We start from the raw sequence: 24193 nt of genomic DNA, 5'->3' as shown, positions 1-24193 counted from the left end.
TGAGCAAGGCACCTAACCCCCAATTGCTCCCCGGGCACCGTGGATAGGGCTACCCACTGCTCTGGGCAAGTGTGCTCACTGCCCCCTAGTGTATGTGTTCACTAGCATGTATGTATGTGGGTGTTTCACTGCACAGATGGGTTAAATGCAGAGGTCTAATTTCACAGTGGGCAAAACACAGTGACAAATGGTTCTAAACTCTATTCTTCTTCTACATATGGATTACTAAATAGTGACATGTAGAGATGTTTTTTGAAACATACTCCAGGCATCATGTTTACAATTTCATTAGGTGAAATATCAAATAAAAATCTTTTTAAAATGGATTTTTTAAACTCAGGCCACATATAACCAATTCTTCCAATAAATATGGCATGTGTCTTCAGCACTGGATATGGCATTCTTATGATGAATCAAGCAGTGAATACCAGATTTACTCGTCTCTAATTTGTAGTTGATTGGATTTTTCCATTTGCCGTTTCTTGTATTTCATTTCAGAGGTTAAAACTGTTCAGAGGATGTTTTTAAAATGCTCCTTTTAAGGCACTCTGCCTCCTCATGCCTCCCCATGGGCCTTGCTCATGGCAAATATCAACCTACCATGAAAGCTGATAAGCTCTTTTGTGGAGTAAAGTCTTGGTTGCATGGTCAACTGATTGTTGTGATTTGTGGTGCTCCATACACGTGTGTGTTGGCAACAGTTGCAAAGCACCACCTGGACAAGCTACACAACAACAGCACTCATAAAATGATTAAAGGACCTGTCTTCCGCCTCTCTGTTTCTCTTTAGTTGTCATTTACTGGTTGTCATGAACATCGCCAATACTGATTTATCTACAACAATAATATTATAATAATATTGTATATATTAATTAAATATTATAATAATGATACTATAAAAATATTGGCATGCCAATTTGCCAGTCGGGCTTTAGTCAGTAGTCTTTATGATGGATTCAGTGAGACTGTCAACACATTTGTCTTTTGACCACAATTCTGATGAGAATTTCCCATTGGACTGGGATTTTTGCCACTGCTGATAGACCTGTATGACCATACGCTTCAATACACCTGCAAATTCAGCTACTTCCTTTACAATATGGCACGCTCAAATGCAGTCACCCCGAGGGAACCCTCACAGACACAGGGAGAACATGCAAAGTCCAAAACAGTAAAATGTCTTAAACTTGAGTTTAATAAAAATATTATGATATTGTGTGAGCAGCTGTTCAAAGCTGTATTCATTAGTGAGCACACAGTCATGGCAGTGTTATGACTGGTTTGACAGTGACATGTTCAGTAGTTTCTGTACCTGAAATAAACATTTTTAATATATACTGTAACTCTAAGCAAAAGGATTTTACTCTAAAATCCAGCTCACTTAAAAGTCTGAAATGAGTTTTAAACTCTGAAAAATTCAAAGCATCATCCTGCAGTGAGTTTTTGTACAGTGTAGCTGGGTTTCCTGTCACTGTGGGCTGCAGGGCGCAGTAGTAGAGTGCAGAGTCTGATACTTCAGCAGAGGAGATGATCAGATCCACTGTTTTGTTGTTTTCTGTAACATTCAGTCTTGGGAGACGTGGGGTTGCATGGCTCACAGCTTTTGTTGTTGGAATTATCATCAGTAAATACTCTGCTCTGGATCCAGGATACTGACGATACCACTGCAGACTGTCTGCAACACGATCATACTTGTACGTGCAGGAGAGAGTAACTGTCTCATCTTCAAGAGCATGAACTTTGTTCTCCAGTGGTTCTATTGACTGTGAAACACAGTTCACTGTGAAGAAATAAAGATCACAAAAATGGTGTAGAATTTATTAGATGTTTTTCCACTCAACTAAACTTACTATATACATACACCTCACCACAAAGTCAATAAGAAGAAACATAAAAATTTATTTCTGATAAAAATGTGGTTATCTACACTTACCTATTATAATCATAAAGACAGTCAGAGAGCACAGGAACATCATGGTGGTTCCAGTGTTCAGATAATGAGGAGAGATGTGGTGCTACTGTTCAAGCATCTAAAGACTCCTCCTACATTTGTCACTGGATCTGTTAGAAGAACAGAGGAATGCAGCTTTTCACTTTGTCAGTGTGGTTTTTATGTGATTATACTCATAGAAATTCCTATGTATATAATATGTGAACTAGGAATCCTCAACATAAGTTTAAAATGTGATTTGGGTTAAGTCTTTGATTTGAATCTCGATCTAGCGACTACAATGAGATGTGCCGTTTTATCCTCGTCATTCCTGAGTCTGATGTTCAAAGCTTTTTGTCCTTGTTTTAATATTTTATTGTGTTTTTCATGTTAATTCTTCCCTACTTCAAATTACACAAACTCAGCATAATATTCCTATTAAGCTCAATAAATCAGCCATATAACAAAATGCCCTACCCATAACTTAATAATATTTTCTAATAAATTTATTTAAGCCGTGTAATGATCATATTGTTTTATATAGGGAGCTATACTTCTATACCCTCGTGCTGTCGTAGGACATTTCTACACAGTAGGTTAAATTGTGTGTGGAGTTTTCAACTCTTTTAAAACCAGCTGCAAATTTGTAGTAATGCATCTGTTGCAGCCTAAAAAAATATCAGGAAGGAGTTCCAGTTCATAAATACAGTACTTGTGTATATTTTTTCATTATTTTATTTACCCAAGGCATATTTAAGTTGTTAGAAGGAAATGTACACAATTTTTAGAATATTTAGTTGTTTCATATATTTTTATAGTATTTATATCATTTTGTTAATAAGTATTGTTTACAAAGGGGTCAGAGGTTGCTGGAGAGTTGATAAGGGGGAGGAGTTAAGAGCGTGAGTCAGTCAGTGTGTGTGAGAGTCAGAGAGAGGGAGAGAAGTGAGCAGAGAGTTCTGAGTGAAAAAAACATTGTAGATGGTTTCGTGTAAAAAACAGCTCCAACACTGAACCTGGGAAAATAAAGTTGCAAGTGGAACAAAGCAAAGGTTTACTGGCTCAAGTCTGTTCAAGAGTGCAACACATCAAAAGATCATGATTAGGAGACTTACTTTACCAATGGCAGCAAACACAGTGGCTAAATAGAGGCACGACACTTAAACAACAAGCTGAATGAAAGTGTACCTATAGAATAACATTGTTTTCAAAGCCTGAATCAGAAATTCAGAATCATATGATGAACATCTATGAATAACAGGATGAAGCTGCAGTCTCATATTTTCCTGGTCCTTTACTCTCAATTCAACTACCTCAAAGGCATAACTCACTTCAGTCCAGCAAAGCTGGGTTAAATATGCCCTCTTCTGGTAGATTTCCATTACTACATCTCTGTGTGTTACTGTCCCACAATGAACAATGAACATATATGCGTGTATATATATATATATATATATATAGTCCTTGTGAATGAAGCTAATGAGGCCATGTTCTCACTGTTCTTTTGAGACTTCATTTAGTGATGATAACTGCTCAAGGAGTTATTTGTAACTAGTAAAGTAATACTTTACATAAGCTGTTGCTCTTTGCATTACGGCCACAAAACAGTGGTTCAAAAAGAATGACTGAAAAAGAAGAAAGGAAGGGCGATAGAATGAGCAAGTCCAATCCCCATTGTAATACTTTATTTGAAGCCTACCTACACAGAAGCATCAAAACACTTGTATAAGCATGTAACGTCATAGCTCAAAGGCAACACTTTAATATTTATAACAGCTAATGCCAATAATCACAAGATACCATGAGCTGAAGTAAATGTCATTTTATTAACATGAGTGTTTTGTATTTTAACTTATGTGAGACTATGTAGAACTGACATAAACTTCTAAACTAGACCTTCCTTCTAAGTTCCATTACTTGTGAATGAGGCTTCATAAAAGTAATAAATGGAACAAATGTCTTTGACTTTAGTTTAAGGTCCCTTATGTTAATGCAGTGCCATTTACTTTATAGAGCATCTTGTGTCATCTTGCAAATATTAGCAGACATGAGCTAATATCATAAGTACTCAAATATTGCTTTATTAACATGATATTCAGTGCTTATGCATGTGTTATGTAGTCCCTATGTATGAGATGAAGACAAACAGCTTCCCCAACAAATGTGACTCTGCATGAGTGATGCAAAATGTTTTTGTACAGTGTAGCTGGGTTTCCTGTCACTGTGGGCTCCATTGCACAGTAGTAGAGTGCAGAGTCTGATACTTCAGCAGAGGAGATGATCAGATCCACTGTTTTGTTATTTTCTGTAGCATTCAGTCGTGGGAAAGGTGGAGTTGCATGGCTCACAGCTTTTATTGTTGGAATTATCATCAGTAAATACTCTGGTCTGGATCCAGGATACTGACGATACCACTGCAGACTGTTCACATCGCCGCTGTATTCATACTTGCAGGAGAGAGTAACTGTCTTATCTTCAAGAGCATGAACCAGCACTTTGTTCTCCAGTGGAGATATTGACTGTGACACACAGCTCTCTGTGAAGAAATATAAAGTCCCACCAATGCTGCATCCATTTTCTTTTTCACAAAATGTATTATGTACTATTTTTAAAAAATAGCTAAACACTACAATAACACACAAATAATCACAAAGCTAAAAACAGAAAGCAGAAAAATGTATTTCACATAGTAATGAATGGAGTTAATAACACATACCTATCATAATGATAAAGACAGTCAGAGAGCACAGAAACATCATGGTGGTTCCAGTGTTCAGATAATGAGGAGAGATGTGATGCTACTGTTCAAGCATGTAAAGACTCCTCCTACATTTATCAGTGGATCATAGAGGACATAGAGGAGGAGAATAACACAGTTCTCTAATCTGAAACATGTGATTAAACTCACAGAAGTTCCAACTCTAATACAAATAAGAGGCAAAAAATGTACAAAAAATGTAACAGATGTAATCTGGGCTCCCTTCAGAAAATCAGTGGATGTGTATTTATATGGACTTGTTGACTGAATTAAACTACAGTCCTACAATAACAAACAGACAAACAGTAAACTATTCAAATAATATGTAAATATTCAGACCAGCCTTGTGATGGACTGCTAACCTGTCCAGGGTGTTTTCTACCTTCCGCCCAATGAAGTGAGACAGTGGCAACTTTAAGAAGATGCAATAAATGTGCAGGAATGTTTGTCTTCTTTTGTAAAGTTGTTTTTTTTGGACGATCATATAAAAATGAAAAATCATTTAAAGGAAATTTTCTGCAAGTCATTTGTTTAGAATTATTTCAATGTCTATTTCTTTTCAGTTTCTTTTTTATGTTTCATTTTTAAGTAAACAAAAAAATTCCAAAAATGCTGTTTCATGTTTGCATGTCACTACGGAAACACAAAGAATTTTGGGTCATGGGTGGAGCCTTGTTTTAGCCACACCCCTGCATTTTAGATCAGGAAGTGAGACTGCATCCCTGTCCCTCATGACCACATGCTGAGCCATTAGATTCCTTTGTTTTGAAGTAAATGTGTCCCAACGTCTGAAAATCAGGGTGGAAGATGAAGAATTGTGACTACTGAAACACATGTTCTGTTTTGTGTTTTAATTAAAAATATTATGATATTATGTGAGCAGCTGTTCAGAGCTGAATTCACTAGTCAGTAAACAGTCATGGCAGTGTTATGACTGGTTTGGTAGTGACATATTGAACGATTCTTTTCCAAAAATTAGCATTATTGATATATAGTGTAACTTTAAGCAAAAGGATTTTACTCCAATGTCCAGCTCAGTTAAAAGTCTGAAACGTGTTTTAAACTCTGAAAAATTCTAAGCATCATCCTGCAGTGAGTTTTTTGTACAGTGTAGCTGGGTTTCCTGTCACTGTGGGCTGCAGGGCGCAGTAGTAGAGTGCAGAGTCTGATACTGCAGCAGAGGAGATGATCAGATCTACTGTTTTGCCCTGTTCCGTAGCATTCAGTCGTGGGAAAGGTGGAGTTGCATGGCTCACAGTTTTTGTCACTGAAATGAACATCAGTAAATACTCTGGTCTGGATCCAGGATACTGACGGTACCAGTGCAGGTAGTTCCCAGTGCCACTAGAATTATACTTGCAGGAGAGAGTAACTGTCTCATCTTCATGAGCATGAATCAATACTTTGTCATCCAGTGGTGCTATTGACTGTGAAACACAGCTGTCTGTGAAGAAATAGAGATCACAAAAATGTTTTTAATAATTTTTAAGAATTTGAAGAGATGAACTAGACGTTCCATACACATACACATCACCAAACTAGTTGATAATATAAAATGTAAATATGAATTTCACTGATTGAAGTCTGGTCAGTTACACTTACTTAGCATGATGATGAGGACAGTCAGAGAGCGGAGAAACATCATGGTGGTTTCAGTGTGCACATTTTTCAGTGGATCTGTTAGAAAAACAGAGGAATGCAGTTTTTCTGATTTTTAATGGTCATCAGTTGTAATTGTGCCACTCTTTGCCACCTTCATTTTGTTATCATGGTGTTTATGTGATTATAGTCATAGAAATTCTTATGTATATTATATCACTGTTGTCAGACCAAAACCTCCAAAATAGTCATTTTACATGAGAAGAAAAAAACCTACTTTAGTTTTAATGTAAGTCACTGAACCAGTTTTTTTCCCAGAGTAATTTTGAGCTGTTTCTTTTGTTCCATTCTTCATGAAATCTACAATGGAAAGGACAATTGGTGTTTTCAAATAAGGTCTAAAACTGAAAATTGACAAAAATGGAGATACAAGGTTTTGTTTCCGACAATGATATGTAAGCTATGAATGCCCAAGATACGTTTAAAGTGTGATTCAGATTAGATATTTGCAACTGAAGATGTACATCAAGGAAGAATGGGAAAGAATTCCACCTACAAAGCTTCAACAATTAGTGTCCTCAGTTCCCAAACACTTATTGAGTGTTGTTAAAAGGAAAGGTGATGTAACACAGTGGTAAACATGCCCCTGTTCCAAAGAAGTTGGGACAGGGGCATGTTTACCACTGTGTTACATCAACTACTGTTGCAGGCAAAATTCAAAATGAGTGAATATTTGCAAAAAATGATAGTTTATCCATTTAAATATTAAATATCTTGTCTTTGTTGTGTATTCAATTGAATATAGGTTGAAAAGAATTTGCAAATCATCATATTCTGTTTTTATTTATATTTAACTTCACTGGAATTGGGCTTTTAAATCCAGAGAAAACTACTGGTTTTCATACAATTACAGGCCGTCCACTCCAGAGTCCAGACCTCAACATCATGAATGCTTTTGGGATTTCTTGGGTCAAAAGAAACACATAATGTAACCGACTTCTAAGACTGAACCTTTGGAAAATAAGTGAAAGCAAGTATCCACAGAAGCATGGAAGCTTTAATATCAGCAAAATGTGGACAGAATAAATACTAGCAATACGCTGTATTTGGTTGATGACTAGTTATTATATGTATTTTTCTGTTAAATATACACTCATGAGCCAAAACATTAAAACCTATACCAATGTATCTGCACTGGTACAAGTTGTGCTGGTACAAGTGGATCAGACACAGCAGTACTGCTGGAGTTTTTAAACACTGTGTCCACTCACTGTCCACTCTATTAGACACTGATATTTTGTTGGTTCATCTTGCAGATGTGAAGTCAGTGACGATAGCTCATCTGCTGCTGCATAGTTTGTGTTGGTCATCCTGTAGTCCTCGATCAGTGGTCACAGGACTCTGCCTACAGGACACTTTTGGCTGAATATTGTTGGTTGTTGGAGTATTCTCATATGGCTATACGTATATGAATTATGTTAACGATTCATAATGCATTATAAACATGGCTCTAATATGTAATGTATTTTTTGCAAATATTTATAGTCCTGTTTATGATGCCTTATGAAGTTATTATAGGGCGTTTTTACACTTGGACTGTTTCAGCACTTCAGCAGGTAAAACAGACCAAGGATCATCTATAAGTTTCTATTCAGGATAAAGTCTGTCCATGATCTGCGATAAGATGTGAGAGTTTGCGTGATTTTACCACGTTAAAGGCTCAAGCTGGGCACACAACGCCGTTTTCAACTGCTTTCACACTGAACGCTGAATCAAAATTCGCCGGGTGGAGCTTCAGTGAGGAGCACAGCTGTAAAAGGAGCCCACCACGGCAGACCCGCAGGGCCATTTTTCCAATTTTGCACAATGCACTTCAGCCAATCATTTCAGTGTGGCCAATAGGAGAGCAGCAATCAGGTCTGGTGGTTCTTCTCATCACCTGATAGGTTGGATTTATCAGGGAATGCTGACCACTTGGCGAGTGCTTTGCACACCGTGAGTGCTGTGAAAAGGGTCCGAGTTCTAATGGAATTGTGGTCTGAACGAGAAGTGATCTGAGCTCTCAAAGGACCAGGAAGAAAACTGAGTTCTCTTTATATTTCACTTACATTGTGAACACAAAAAGAACTCAGGCCGTTTGCAGTTGGTTCCCTTCCAGGTTCACTTTAACAGAACTCGGATCGGTTCTTTTAAAACAAACTAAGTGTGAAAACACTGAGAATGTATTATGAATGTGTTCATAAGTTCTTATAGACATAACATTCATAGAAAATGTTTCCATTTCTAAGGCAATCATTTAGTATTTATGACAGCTTATGCCAACAATCACAAGATACCATGAACTGAAGCAAATCACATTTTATTAACATATGGGTTTTGTACTTTAACTAATGTGAGGTTATGTAGAACTACTGTCAACAATCTAAATTCCATTATGTGTTAATGGGGCTTCATAACAGTGTTATAAATAGAATAAATGTTCTTAACTTTAGTGTAAGGTCCCTTATGTCAATGCAATGTCATTTACTTTATAGAGCATTTTATGTTATCTTGTGGTTACTTGCATGAGCTGGCCATATGTACTTATGTACTCCAATACTGCTTCATAAATACAGTGCTTATGCATGTGCTATGTGTTCCTTATGTGGGTAAACTTCAAATAAAGTGTTAACTAACAAAATAATATCAGGCTGTGGTTCTAGAAATGTCCTTGTATGTACCCACGGATTAAACTCAGGACACAAACATTTGTAAGCCTTAACAGAGAGACATGACCTTCTGGAAGATGAACACAAACAGCTCCCCCTTTTAAAACCAAAGTGATCCTGCATCCTGCGAATACTCCTTTATTGATTGACCTTTTAGATGTAAAATCAGAGGCAATAGAGCATCTATTGCTGCACAGTTTGTGTTGGTCATGCTCTAGTCTAGTCTAGTCTAATCAGTGGTCATAGGACACTGCCCACAGGACACTGCTGGCTGGATATTTTTGCTTGGTGGACAATTCTAAGTCCAGCAGTGACACTGAGGTGTTTAAAGACTCCAGCAGCTCTGCTGTGTCTGATCCACTCATACAAACACATCAAAAACTAACACAAGACCAACAGATCAGTGTCGCTGCAGTGTTGAGAATGACCATCCACTGAATAATACGTGCTCTGTGGTGGTCTTGTGGGGGTAGTAACAGTTGAAGTACAGGGTAAAAGGGTGCTAATGAAGTATGCAGAGTGACAGATGGACAAAACTCTGTAGAGTGTTAAGAATCCTCTTTTGAAAGTAATGGAGCATTTCATGCTATTTTGTTTTTACTGGCATGAGCTGGTCATATGTACTCCAATATTGCTTCATAAATATGCTATTCAGTGCTTATTAATGTGTTATGTGGTCCCTACGTAGATAACCTTCAAATAAAGTGTTACCAAACAAATTAATGTCAGGCTATGATTCTAGAAATGTTATTGTATGTACCCACTGATTAAACTCAGGGCAGGTAAACATTTGTAAACCTTCACAAAGAGAAATGATCTTCAGTGAGATGAAGACAAACAGCTCCCCCTTGTGAAACAAATGTGATTCTGCATGTGAAATATTTTTGTACAGTGTAGCTGGGTTTCCTGTCACTGTGGGCCGCAGTGCACAGTAGTAGAGTGCAGAGTCTGATACTGCAGCAGAGGAAATAATCAGATCCACTGTTTTGTTATTTTCTGTAGCATTCAGTCGTGGGAAAGGTGGAGTTGCATGGCTCACAGCTTTTGTCGCTGCATATATCATCAGTAAATACTCTGGTCTGGATCCAGGATACTGACGATACCAGTGCAGATAATTCCCAGGAGCACTAGATCCATACCTGCAGGAGAGAGTAACTGTCTCATCTTCAAGAGCATGAATTTTGTTCTCCAGTGGTTCTATTGACTGTGAAACACAATTCACTGTGAAGAAATAAAGATCACAAAAATGGTTTAGAATTTATTAGATGTTTTTCCACTCAACTAAACTTACTATACACATACACCTCACCACAAAGTCAATAAGAAGAAACATAAAAATGTCTTTCTGATAAAAATGTGTTTATCTACACTTACCTATCATAATCATAAAGACAGTCAGAGAGCACAGAAACATCATGGTGGTTCCAGTGTTCAGATAATGAGGAGAGATGTGATGCTACTGTTCAAGCATGTAAAGACTCCTCCTACATTTGTCAGTGGATCTGTTAGAAGAACAGAGGAATGCAGCTTTACTTTTTTTTGATAGACATCTGTTGTAATTGGTTGTGTTGTTTTATTCTGTGCTACCTTCACTTTGTCAATGTGGTGTTTATGTGATTATACTCATAGAAATTCTGATGTTCATAATTCTTAAACCATAAATGCCCAAAATCCATTTAACCTGTGATTTAGTTTAAATCTTTGATTTGAATTTCATTCGATTTTTTATGCCAGTTCATTCCTGCTTCATGTGTTGTTCACAGACTCAGCTTAATGTTCTTATTAGACTATTTAAATCTGACAGAGAACAAAATGTATTACCTATAATTTTAAGCATGTTTTTCTGATAAGTTCACTTAGACTGTGTAATTATCATATTGAAATATTTAGGGAGCTATTTTTCTACACTGTTGTGCTGTTGTAGGACATTTCTACACAGTAGGCCAGTTTGTGTGTAGAGTTTTCTTCTACTTTTACAACCAGCTGTAGATTTGTAGTAATGCCTCAAAAGCTTGTAGACACAACAGTCGAATCTGTGCTGAATGAATATGTAACTACAGAACAACATTTTTTTCAGAGCCTCTTTAAAAGAATAAATGACATTTCAGAATGAGGGTTCAATCATTCAAAACTCTGTTTACTAGTCAATAAAGACGTTTGGCCGTGTTATGATTGGTTTGGTAGTGACAAAGTGACAGTTAGTTTTTGCACAATGTAGCTGGGTTTCCTGTCACTGTGGGCTTCAGGGCGCAGTAGTAGAGTGCAGAGTCTGATACTGCAGCAGAGGAGATGATCAGATCCACTGTTTTCTTATTTTCTGTAACATTCAGTCGTGGGAAGGGTGGAGTTGCATGGCTCACAGCTTTTGTAGCTGGAATGAACATCAGTAGATACTCTGGTCTGGATCCAGGATACTGACGGTACCACTGTAGACTGCTTGCAACACGATCAAACACATATTTGCAGGAGAGAGTAACTTTCTCGTTTTCAAGAGCATGAGTTGTGTTCTCCAGTGGTTCTATTGACTGTGAAACACAGATCTCTGTGAAGAAATAAGGATTTTTAATTTTTAGTTGAAGTAAACTTATCAAACATACACAACACCAAACAAGGTGATAATAGAGAACGTAAAGATGTATTTCACACAGATTTAAATGTAGTAAATTCTACTCACCTATCACGATGATAAAGACAGTCAGGGAGCACAGAAACATCATGGTGATTCCAGTGTTCAGATAGTGAGGAGAGATTAGGTGCTGCTGTTCAAACATGTAAAGACTCCTCCTACATTTGTCAGTGGATATGTTAGAAGAACTGAGGGATGCAGCTTTTCTGTTTTAATGGTCATCAGCTGTTGTTTCTTTTGTTCCACCTTTGATAAAATGGTGTTTGTGATTATACTCATAGAGGTCCTTACGTACATAATACTTCAACTATAAATGCCCAGGAGAAGTTCAAAATGTGATTTAGATTATATGTTAGATTTGAATTTGACTGATATTGTAACTGAGAAGAGACCTGCAGTTCTTCATCTTCATTTCTGAATCTGATGCACAAAAACTTTTGCACTTGTTTAAATTTCTAACATTTCACTATTTTTTAATGTGATTTCCTCCACACTTCATGTTTTACACAGACTCAGCTCAATATTCTTATTAGGCTCATTAAATCTGATATCAGAAGATTTTGAACCTATAATTTTAATGATATTTTCTGATCATTTAAGGTGTCTAATGATCATAGGGAGTTAGCTATAGACATGCTGTGTTGTAGGACATTTCTACACAGTAAGATTCATGTGTGGAGTTTTCTCAGCCTTTTACAACCAGCTGTATATTTGTAGTAGCATCTCAAAAACTTATTATAAGGAGACATACTTTAACAGTGGCAGCAAAAGTGGCTAAACAGAGGCACAACACTCAAACCAATGCTGAATGAATATGTACCTACATTTACATTTACATTTACAACATTCAGCAGACGCTCTTATCCAGAGCGACTTACAGAAAGTGCTTTGTCTATCTAGAGAAAGTATCTTTGCTAGTTACCAATAGCTTAGAGAAAAGACAGTCCTGAGCTCAGATACTGCTGGAAACAAAAAGTCACTGATGATAACATTCAACATGATAACATTCTCTGGACTGGTGACCTATCCAGGGGGTATCATGCCTTCCACCCGATGACTGCTGGGATAGGCTCCAGCACCCCCCCGCAACCCTGAGGGAGAAGCGGCTTGGAAAATGGATGGATGAATGGATGATAACATTCTCCTCGAGTCTCTTTAAAAGAAAGAAAAATCAGTATCAGTTTTGTATAAAGGATTAATGGCCACTGAGCCGTATTTAAAAAGAGAAACAGAAGCCACAGACCATCTGTTTATAACAAGATAAAACTGCAGTCTCACATTTTCCCTCAATTCAGCTTCCTCAAAAGCCTAACTCACTTCAATCCAGCAAATCTAAACTAAAGCTGCCCTCCTCTGGTAGACTTTCATTATTACATCTCTGTGCTACATACACTCTCAGAGATAAAGGTACGTCACTGTCACTGGGGCAGTGCCCCTCTTGTCACTGTTTATCATAAGTTTATTCAAATTATTCCTACATGTTGATTTTATGAAGCGTCTCTTTCCACTGGCAGATCATTGAGCTTGATTTGAGATCATTAGAGATCTGATCATTTTACTTATTTTAAGAATTTATAATTAATATGATCAAGGCCATTACACCACATAGATTTTTATGGATTCATTATTTATTTCTTCTTGCACCTCTCACACTTAGAGAAGAAGTTCAAATGACCGGCGGGAGTAGGTGGTGCTGAAGAGATCACGTTGGTGTAAAACAGAGGTAGTGGGCTCACTGTTCTTTTGAAACTTTTTTAGTGGAGTCGGCTGCTCGAGGAGTCAATTGCCATAGATTTAACCATGAATTTCGACATCTGTCCAAAACTGACGCTGAACTGTAAGCAGACCTTGCAACAAAACAATGGACCATATAGAATGGCTGAAATGGAGGATTATGGAATGGCCAAGTCAAAGCCCAGTTCTAAACTCCATAAAAATGCTATGAGAACTTTTAATTGACAGTACAGACAACAAAACCTTCAAACATCACTCATCTGAAGGGGATCTGTAAGGAGAAATAGACAATTTCTCCAAGTTGATGTAAGAAACAGATAATGAGAAATGCCTGCAAGAAGTAGTTTCTACCAAGCTAATAACACTAGCATCAATCATAATTGACCAAACTACTAACCTCGTCTAGATGTCTCTCCTTCTCTATCCATGCTAGTCATACTTCTTTCTTTTTAGTTCAAAATACGCATAAAACTACTAAACTGCCACTGGGGAGGTACCTCACTTGACCAAGACATGGTACATTCCAGGGGACATCTTCAGTACCTCTATAGTGAACAACAATCCATTACAAATATATATTTTAATTGTTTTGACTCCACACTTTAATTTTTTTTTTTTTTTAATTGTTTTGACTCCGCCTTGTCTTCAGGCTTTTTATTGTATTGCTCCATTCTAAAACACTAGATTGTGAAAAATTCAAAATATGGATTTGGATGCAATTGGACATTAAACCATTGTTACATTTGAGGGTAAATTTATATTGTTTACAACATAATGAACAGAATTTTACTTCTACAATGCATTTTGTGTGACACTGTAGTTTTATGATGTGGTCTGAACTCATCAAGTCAAATTTATTAACCACATTTTCTGTGTATTTGGCTGAGCAAGAGAGCAACACCTGACAGGAAACCCAATACAGAACCACATCACCTCATCACACAGTCCGTTCTTCTACAGTGTAGCTGGGTTTCTTGTCACTGTGGGCTCCAGAGCACAGTAGTTGAGTGCAGAGTCTGATGATTTAGCAGAGGAAATCAAGAGATCCACTCTTTTATTCTGAACCTTAGCAGAGAAGCCAGGTAGTAGAGGGTCACTCAAACTCCATGATTCAAATATATATAGTAGGTAGTCCAGTTCAGATGAGGGATACTGGTGATACCAATAAAGCCTGTTCACGTTGTTGGTGCTGTAGCTGCAGGAGAGGGTAACAGTATCACCCACTGAAACCTGCTTTTCAGTTTCCAATGGACTGATTGAAGAAATTCCACCTGACATAAAAGAGGAAAACTTTTTATAACCAAGCTTAAAGGCTAAATCCAAAGCCACTGTAAAGAATTATACAAACTTTCTTTTGCTTTTTTTATTGTAGATGTGAAAATGAAGTTTGAAGTATGTGGTGTTATGTAATATATTTTAAAATGTAAGAAATGTAGTCTGTACATTTCATACTTACATACCTACAAGCACTATCACAATGAAAAATGAAAAATCGCAATGCAAATGTTGAAGGCATATTGAGAGATCCTCTTTAAGAGCACAGCAATAAAGAACATTAAAACAATCAGGAAGAAAGAATCTACTGTGGTGTCAGTTTGCTCCTCCTCCTAGATCACAACCTGTCCCCATTTTCTGAGTGCTGATGATGTCATACAGTAACAGTGAGATTAGATATGTGGTAATTCACTTACATATTGAAGGAGAAATGAAAAACAAGTGAAAAAACAGGAGTTTCCTCCTGACTGGAGATGTAAATATTATTGGAAGATGTAAAGAAAATGGACTCTATGACATCCATGTAAGACCTCATAGACCACCAGAACAATCAACATCAGATAGTCAGTAATTTACGCTTTCATGTTTGAAAGATCAGAGAAAATCAAGCTCTACTTCTACTATAAAATAAATCCAGAGGTGTTTCTGTCCAGCGTTCCTCTGTGTGCTCAGTGATGAGGGTCTGATATGTATAGCTTTCAAGAAGCTCTTACTCAGAAATGGAAATACAATGATAGGCTGACCGCTCCAGAGTCCTGACCTCAACATCAGTGAATGCTTTTGGGATTTCTTGGATCAAGAGAAGCACAGTGTAAGGCCGGGGAGCGAGGAGGCAGACGCATATACGGAGATAAGAGACTTTTATTCAGGGCAAATCCAAAATCAGGGTCAAGACAGTCCAGGTTCAGGTAACCAACATGAAGAGCAGAAGTCCAAACACTTAACAAAAACTCTTCAAATAATACATATACTACACACACATGCCTTACATCAAACAGCGCATACAAACAGTACAAAGACCAACAAAAATAAAGGGCAAACACGGGGCTTATAAAGCACAGGGAAAACAAAGGACAGGCGGAAAACAGGTGGCGTCAATCAGGGGCAGAGTAACAAAACAAGGGGCCAGACTAGGAAACCAAAACAAAGGAAACATGTGGACTAGACCAAAACAAAACACAAACACAGGGACAGAACTGAGAGGAGCCAATCGTGACACACAGAAAGTAACCAACTTCTAAGACTGAACTTTTGGAAAACAATTGAAAGCAAGTGTCCAGAGAAGAACGGAAGCTTTAATTTCAGCAAAATGTGGACAATAAATACTAGCAATATGCTATATTTGGTTGTATTTTTCTGTGAAACTTGCTCTCATGAGCCAAAACATTAAAACCACCTCTTTGTATGTGCACTCATTATCCATTGTATCAGTTCCACTTACCATACTGGTGCATGCTGTAGTTCTACAATAACAGACCATAGTTGATTTCTATAATTTGTTAGCTTTTTTACCCTTTTCTTCAGTGGTCAGGCCCCCACATGACCAACAAAAAGCAAGTATTGTTTGGGTGGCGAATTGGTATGAGTGGATCGTTAGTGCAGTAGGTAGCGCGTCAGTCTCATAATCTGAAAGTCGTGAGTTCGATCCTCACACGGGGCACTGAAACTTGGGGCAGTCGTGGAGCTTAGGGAACCAGCCTCGTGACCGGAAAGTCTCCGGTTCGATCCCCAGAGCCGACAGCACATGACTGAGGCGTCCTTGAGCAAGACACCTAACCTCTAACTGCTCGCCGGGCGCTGCGGATCGGGCTGCCCACCGCTCCAGGCAAGTGTGCTCACCGCCCCCTAGTGTGTATGTGGTGTTGCACTTCACGGATGGGTTAAATGCGGAGGTGAAATTTCCCTGTTGTGGGACTAATAAGGGTCTCTTAATCAGACACAGCAATGCTGATGGAGCTTTTAAACACTCACCCACTCTATTAGACACATCTACCTTTTTGGTCCCCCTTGTTGGGTTATTGTCAGAGGTGATAGCTCATCAGTGGCTGCACAGTTTGTGCTGGTCATCCTCATCCTTCATCAGTGGTCACAGGATGCTGCACACAGGACACTGTTGGCTGGATATTTTTGATTGGTGGTCTATTCTCAGTCCAGCAGTGACGGTGATTGTTAATGGAGTGGAGCAGCGGAAGTGATTGTTAATGCCTAAAGGATTGAAAGTGTGATATTCAGGCTTTATATTTGTGCACAGTTAACACTTCAGTGGAAGGCTGCCTGCATGAAGACATCATAACACCTGAAGAAGTAGTGAATGATGTACTTCTAGAGTTGACTCTTATGAAGGGTGTTTTATGAAGTAAAAGCAGTGAGCTTGGCATTTGAACTGGTTGACATGAGGGCAAATAGATATTTACACCTTTTGTAACACCTTAAAACTGAACTTTACAATGGAGACTGTGTTTTTACTTAGGCCTCTGCATAGCCTTGTGTAAGCTCCATCATTTGAGGAAGGCACCTTTATAACAGCTTTATAAATGAAACAAACTGCCCCTAACTTTAATTTAAGTTCCCTTATGTCAGCAACATGTCTTTTACTTCATAAACTTTATACATACAACATGTCGTCTTGTGGCAACCTTATATAAGCTGTTCATGAAAACTTTATAAAAACATTATTCAGTGCTTGTTCATGTGTAAAGAAGTCGTTATATAGGTAGCCTTAATATTAGTTAGATACTTAAAGTGTTACCCAAAACTGCATTGCATTATTTGAAAGCTACTTACAAAGGAGCACCATAACACATGCATAAGCATTTAATAACATATTAATGAGGCAATACTTTAGTATTCATAACAGCTTATGCCATTAATCACAATATATCATAAACTGAAGTTAAGGACATTTTAATAACATGCGTGTTTTGTACTTTAACTCATGTGAAACTATGTAGAACTGCTATAAACCTCTAAATTAGACCTTCCTTATAAGTTTTATTACTTGTGAGTGAGGCTTCATAACAGTGCTATAAACAGAACAAATGTCCTTCAGTTTAGTTTAAGGTCCCTTGTGTCAATGCAGTGCTGTTTACCTTTTAGAGCATCTTATAGATTTGCTTCATAAATATGATATTCAGTGCTTATGCATGTGTTACGCAGCCTTTATGTAGGTAACCTTCAAATAAAGTGTTACCTAACAAACTAATGTCATGCTGTGGTTCTAGAAATGTTCTTATATGTACCCACTAAATAAACTCAGGGCAGGTAAACATTTGTAAACCTTAAGAAAGAGAAATATGATCTTCAGTGAGATGAAGACAAACAGCTCCCCCTTGTGAAACAAATGTGATACTGCATGTGAAATGTTTTTGTACAGTGTAGCTGGGTTTCCTGTCACTGTGGGCTCCATGGCGCAGTAGTAGAGTGCAGAGTCTGATACTTCAGCAGAGGAGATCTCCAGATCAACCGTCTTATTCTGTTTATTAAGTGAGATGGACAATCGCTCATCAAGTGTTTCAGCCTTAGTTATGTGTTGATTGGATTCCATGATCAGCAGCAGGAACTCTGGTCTTGATCCAGGCTTTTGCTGATACCAGTGGAGACTGTAAACATCTCCACCATATGTGCAGGACAGTGTGGCGTTGCTGCCTTCACTCACTAACATGCTGGTTTGGTTCTGTTTGATGATGTCAGCAGTTTCTCCTGTAAAGAAAAGCACAGAAATGTTCAAAACGTAGACTTTTTTAAGATTTTGACACATTTAAAAGATTCTCTTATTTAACTGTAATTCCTTAAAATATGATGTGTGTCACTGATGACTCACCAAAACTGGAAACAGCCATGAAAACAGAGAAGAAGAGCAGCATGATTGTTCAGATCTCCAGCATTAGACATTCATGGCTGTGTTGTCTCTCTGTTCTTATGTGTTCTGTATCTTCCCACTTGTAGCTCCACCCACTCCTAGTTCACAGTGAAGCTCATGCATCTCAACTCTGATCTCATTTCATCAGCCACTGTGTTAAAAGACTAACACAGGGCATCAACGTACAGCAGTAATATATACAGTACAGAGCAGCTCAGAGACAAAGAGAATCAGCAGAAGGAATCAATAAAATGACTCAGTGACTCTTTCACACCAAATCATTCAACTCTGCACTGTTAGAAATAAAGGTACCATGCATGTACAAGATTCGTTCATCAAGCTACAAACAAGTGCAACAGCGGTTTTAAGGTCTGATTGTGTACCATAAATACTTTTTTTTCCAGGGAAAAGTAGATATTTGCATTTTTTAAATAAACTACTGTCTTAAAATAGAACAATACAATAAATATACAACTTAGAAAATATAATTTTAATGGATTATGATACAGTTTTGTTTCCTGGCTAAAGGTGCAGAGATGTACCCCTGAGGGCACCACCACAAGGACAAAAAAGGTACTGCCCCAGTGACAGTGTCGTCCCTTTGTTTCTGAGAGTGTACTGTACAGGTTTTATTTTGACCAGTGATGGAAAATTTTTGTACTGCAATAATAAAGCAGTAGAAAAGCAGAACATTAATGCACTCATTCAATTACACTTTGAAGGAAAAATATAGCATATTTATTTCTTACATTTTGAACATTTAAACCTTCAAAATACTATATAAATAAAGAGTAAGGATACATTTAAAACTGCCCACAGCCCTGATCATCCTACCTTGTTCAAGAACCAGTACCAGGTAATATTATTATCTTATGAGTGTACAATTGTTCAAAGCTGAGTTCACTAGTCAGTGAAGTAGTTCAGCCGTGTTATGATTGTTTTGTTAGTGACAGCATTGAATGTTCTATCATTTGACTGAATAAATTAAACATAATTAAGATACAAGGTCACTCAAAGCAAATGGATTTTACTTCACAGTTCAACTCAGTTTAAGACTGAAAAATTTAAAGCATCATCCTGCAGTGAGTTTTTGTACAGTGTAGCTGGGTTTCCTGTCACTGTGGGCTGCAGGGCGCAGTAGTAGAGTGCAGAGTCTGATACTGCAGCAGAGGAGATTGTCAGATTGCCCTGTTCTGTAGCATTTAGTCGTGGGAAGGGTGGAGTTGCATGGCTCACAGTTTTTGTAGCTGGAATGAACATCAGTAAATACTCTGGTCTGGATCCAGGATACTGACGATACCACTGCAGACTGTTTGCAACACGATCAAACACATATTTGCAGGAGAGAGTAACTTTCTCATCTTCAACAGCATGAGTTGTGTTCTTCAGTGGTTCTATTGACTGTGAAACACAGTTCTCTGTGAAGAAATAAGGATTTTTTTAAGTAGAACCAAACTAATCATACACATCACCAAACAAGAAGATAATAGAAAACACAAAGATGTATTTCACACAGATTTAAATGTAGTAGATTATACTCACCTATCATGATGATAAAGACAGTCAGGGAGCACAGAACCATCATGGTGGCTCCAGTGTTCAGATAGTGAGGAGAGATGTGGTGCTACTGTTCAAGCATGTAAAGACTCCTCCTACATTTCTCAGTTTGTTAACATGGTGGTTTTGTGATTACAGTCATAGAATTTATTATGTATATAATATGTCATGTATAAATACCCAAGATAAGTTTAAAATCAAGCTCAAGTATTGAGTAATGTCATTGGAATAAGACAGTTCATAAAATCAATGTAGGAACATTTAAATATTTGCAGAAATGTGAGGGGTACTCACTTTTGTGATATATATATATATATATTATTTAAGCAATAGAACATGCGAGGGGGTGTGCTATTGCGAAATAACATCTCATATCTGTGATCAAATCACAGCCATAGGTCATAATGATGATGTGATAACACTCAACCTTGAGTGTTTTATTGCTTTTATACAACAGTTAAATAAATAAATAAAGAAATCAATAAATTGGGCTGTGAGCATGTCGTTTAATGTCTTAATGTTCGCAGTTCCTTCCGCCAAATTATAGTTCCTTAACAAGCAGCTTGTTGCTACATCAGAGTAACGAGCTCCACACACTTGCTGCTCAGTCTGCAGACTGAGCCATAAGACATAATATCAAGTTTAGCTCAGTTTTATCAATTTTTGCCAGATCAATATTAATGTTTTGTTCCAGCCAGTCAGTAAAGCATCTTGCAGCCAATTTTGTTTGGCGAATGGTATTCGGTTAATTGCCGGCTAATTCCAGGTTGTTTAGCTGTTCTTCTGTCTCAGCTGCCGACTGAAAAGCTGCTCAGTGGTGATGACAGTTTCAGAATTTAGTGTAGTCTCATCTTCAGAGTCTGACCCAATTGGCTGTCGGTCAAGTGTCCATTCCCTGTTTGTGTGCAAATTAAGAAGTAAAATCGTTCAAATGGCTTGAGCATCTCCTACAGCTATCACAGTCGCTGCTTAGCAATTGGCTTCTCAGTGGAGTGATACTGTGTACTGCGTACGAAATAACAGCACAGTTAGAACGCCTCTCAACCAATCATCTTGCATGGCCGGAACTAATATTGAATTAATATTTACCTACAGAATAACATTATTGCAACTCTCAGGATCAGACTGAAAACTTCAGACTTTTCTTAAGGTTGTTTTACTTGGCCTCTCACTTCAGTTCCCCTGCAAGAGCATAACTCCCCTCAATCAAGCAAATCAAGATCAAACCTGCCCTCTTCTGGTGGACATCCGTCATTACATCTCTGGTTGACTTGGGGATAACTTTTCAATTACATATTATCAAGTTTATTGGCAAACATTGTGTTGTTGGTAGTGGCAAATGAAAAGATCATAGATTATTATATCTAACATTTTTCATTATGATGCTGCAATAATATAAGATTAATCAACTTAAATCTAGACTGGTTTATTCATTAAGGGTCTTTATGCATTGTCAGATAATTAAGCTTGTTCTGTGAGATGATGCTGATAAGTTTGTTTATTCTAAGAAATAATGCTTGGAATGATTATAAAGGCCATTACATAATATAGATTATTGTGTCAGACATTCACAAAACTATTATCAATCTTATTGTTATTAACATTGTTGATAGGGTTAGCTACCCTATACAGTTTTGGATGCTGGAAAAATCATCAGTAAATACTCTGGTCTGGATCCAGGATACTGCCGATACCAGTGCAAATAGTTCCCGGTACCTCTATATTCATACATGGAGGAGAGAGTAAGTCTCTCGTATTCAACCTCTGTTTTGTTCTCCAGTTGTGCTATTGACCGTGAAACAAAGTTCTCTGTGAGGACATACAGATCAAAAACATTTTCTTATAGAATTGTTATAAGATACTTCCGAGTCAAAATAAAGGTTGATTGATTGATTGATTGATTGAAGATGGATTGTTATTTTACCAAACTTATCATACACCAACATCTCACCACAAAGTCAATAACAAGAAACATAAATATGTATTTCAGATAAAGTCGTGGGCTGGAGTTTAGGGAACCAGCCCTGTGACCGGAAGGTTGCTAGTTCGATTCCCTTGGCTAACAGTCCATGACTGAAGTACCCTTGAGCAAGACACCTGACCCCCAATAGCTCCATGGGCACCATGGATAGCGCTGCCTACTGCTCCAGGCAAGTGTGCTCACTGCCCCCTAGCGTGCATGTATGTGGGTGTTTCACTGCACGGATGGGTTAAATGCAGAGGTCTAATTACACAGTGTGCAAACACAGTGACGAATGGTTGAGGATTCTATTCTAAAAGTGTGGTTAATCTGTTGTAATTGTGGATCTGTTATAAGAACATGGATAAATGGATGAAGCTTGTCTTTTTTAAGGTCATCAGCTGTAACTGGTTCCGATATTTCACTCTGTGTTACCTTCATTTTGTCAACATGGTGTTTATGTGATTATGCTTATAGAAATGTTTTATTTATATAATATGTAAACTATATGAATGCCAAAGATAAGTTTAAAGTGGGATTAGATTAGACCTTTAATTTGAATTTGAATGATGTTGTAACTGAGAAGAGACATGTAGTTCTTCTAGCCTCTGTGTAATTTGTTCTCTGTTGTGTTTAGTCTGTGTTTCTGTTTATCATGTCTATTCTCCGATCTCTCCATGTCGGCTCCTTGACCCTGACATTGGATTTGCCCCTAATAAATCTCGCATCTCTACATGGTAGGTTAATTAGTGTGTGGAGTTTTCTCAGCCTTTTACAACCAGCTATAATTTTGAAGTAATATCTTAAGAGCCTATTACTATAGATTTACTTTAACAATGGCAGCAACAGTGGATAAATGCATAACACAACACAACCTGTGCTGAATGAAAGTGAACCTACAGAATAACATTTGTTTCGGAGCCTTTTTAAAAAGAAGAAAGAAACATAAGTAAATAAAAAATCAGTATCAGTGTTGTATGCAAGAAGCCGCAGAGCATCTGTGAATAACTAGACAAAACTGCAGTCTCAAATTCCCATTTTTTTTTTCTCAATCCCTCCATTCAACGTCCTCAGAAGCTTAACTCACTTCAGTCCAGCAAATCTAGATTAAAGCTTCCCTTTTCTGGCAGACTTCCATCACTACATCTATGTGTTTTACACAATAATAACTATAATAATACAGTAATAATTATTTTTAGATTTATTCAAATTTTTCCTAAATATTGACTTTATGAATTGTATTATGACTGAGCTTGATTGAGAAATAGTGCTGATCATTTTACTTATTTTCAGAAACAACCCTTGGCCATTACGCAACATATATTTTCATGGATTTATGTCATTCTCTTCTTCCTCCTCTCACTATTAGAAAAAAATCCCAAAGACTACATAACCCATGAACCCCCTAGGCTTGGATCCTTTGACCTGCAACAGGCTGCTGCCATGCTGGAACAAACAGTTATTTCAAATAAATAGGGTCATAGATAAATTGGTCATTATCTACACCATCAGTTGGCCACCCTGAACAGTGCAAATAATCACAATTGTTTTGATTTGTTTTGCAGAGTCTCAAAAAGGTCCGCCTGGTGTTTGCCACTGCAGGCATGTGGGAAACAATAAAAGAGTCTTTAAAACTTTGAGGTTGTCTTGTGTTTTTGTCCATTACACTAGCTCACAGCATGGAACGGACGAGAGCTCCGTTACACTCTGTAAGAGCACAGCAATGAAGAACATTAAAACAATCAGGAAGAAAGAATCTACTGTGGTGTCAGTCTGCTCCTCCTCCTAGATCACAACCTGTCCCCATTTTCTGAGTGCTGATGATGTCATACAGTAACAGTGAGATTAGATATGTAGTAAGCTACTTCCATACTGATGGAGAAATTTGGTGGGGGAGGGAGAGGACTGTCGATTGTTAAGGGGTTTGAAGCTTTCTGTTTGTACACAGTTAGGGAGTAGTTTGAATTTGGGGCTTTTGCATAATTTGGAAGAAGCATAACTTTAAAATGTGCAATAAAAACCTGATTTAAAAGCTATTTCCACATCCTTTTGTGCTGAGGCCTTTGAAAATCTTAGCTGAAAGAATGAACTTAAATAGAATGAACACTTAATTAGAAGGCTACCTATGTAAGGACAACATAACACATGCATAATCAATGAAATAATGCATTTCTCAGGCAATACTTG

The 24193-nt window shown here is 37.6% G+C and overlaps 1 non-coding gene and 2 gene segments (V, D, J or C); 1 reads left to right on the top strand and 2 right to left on the bottom strand.

The window, feature by feature from the left end:
* Positions 1 to 11250: 11250 nt before the first annotated feature.
* On the bottom strand, positions 11251 to 11717 carry LOC119265004 (the record flags this gene model as incomplete). The annotated part of the segment is given in 2 exon segments: positions 11251 to 11537; positions 11670 to 11717. Coding segments are annotated over 2 exon segments (330 nt in total), but the record flags the coding sequence as incomplete, so codon positions are not given.
* Positions 11718 to 16217: 4500 nt separating this feature from the next.
* Positions 16218 to 16290, top strand: trnam-cau. Its single transcript has one exon. It is a non-coding gene; the product is annotated as a tRNA-Met (tRNA).
* A 1755-nt stretch (positions 16291 to 18045) lies between these two features.
* LOC108417223 lies at positions 18046 to 18577 on the bottom strand (the record flags this gene model as incomplete). The annotated part of the segment is given in 2 exon segments: positions 18046 to 18329; positions 18451 to 18577. Coding segments are annotated over 2 exon segments (327 nt in total), but the record flags the coding sequence as incomplete, so codon positions are not given.
* Between the last annotated feature and the right edge of the window lie 5616 nt (positions 18578 to 24193).

The sequence above is a fragment of the Pygocentrus nattereri genome, chromosome 2 (genome assembly GCF_015220715.1).
Source record: "Pygocentrus nattereri isolate fPygNat1 chromosome 2, fPygNat1.pri, whole genome shotgun sequence".
NCBI classification, from domain to species: Eukaryota; Metazoa; Chordata; class Actinopteri; order Characiformes; family Serrasalmidae; genus Pygocentrus; species Pygocentrus nattereri.
Note: the sequence above shows the minus strand (reverse complement) of the source record. Positions and strands in the feature narration are given on the sequence as shown.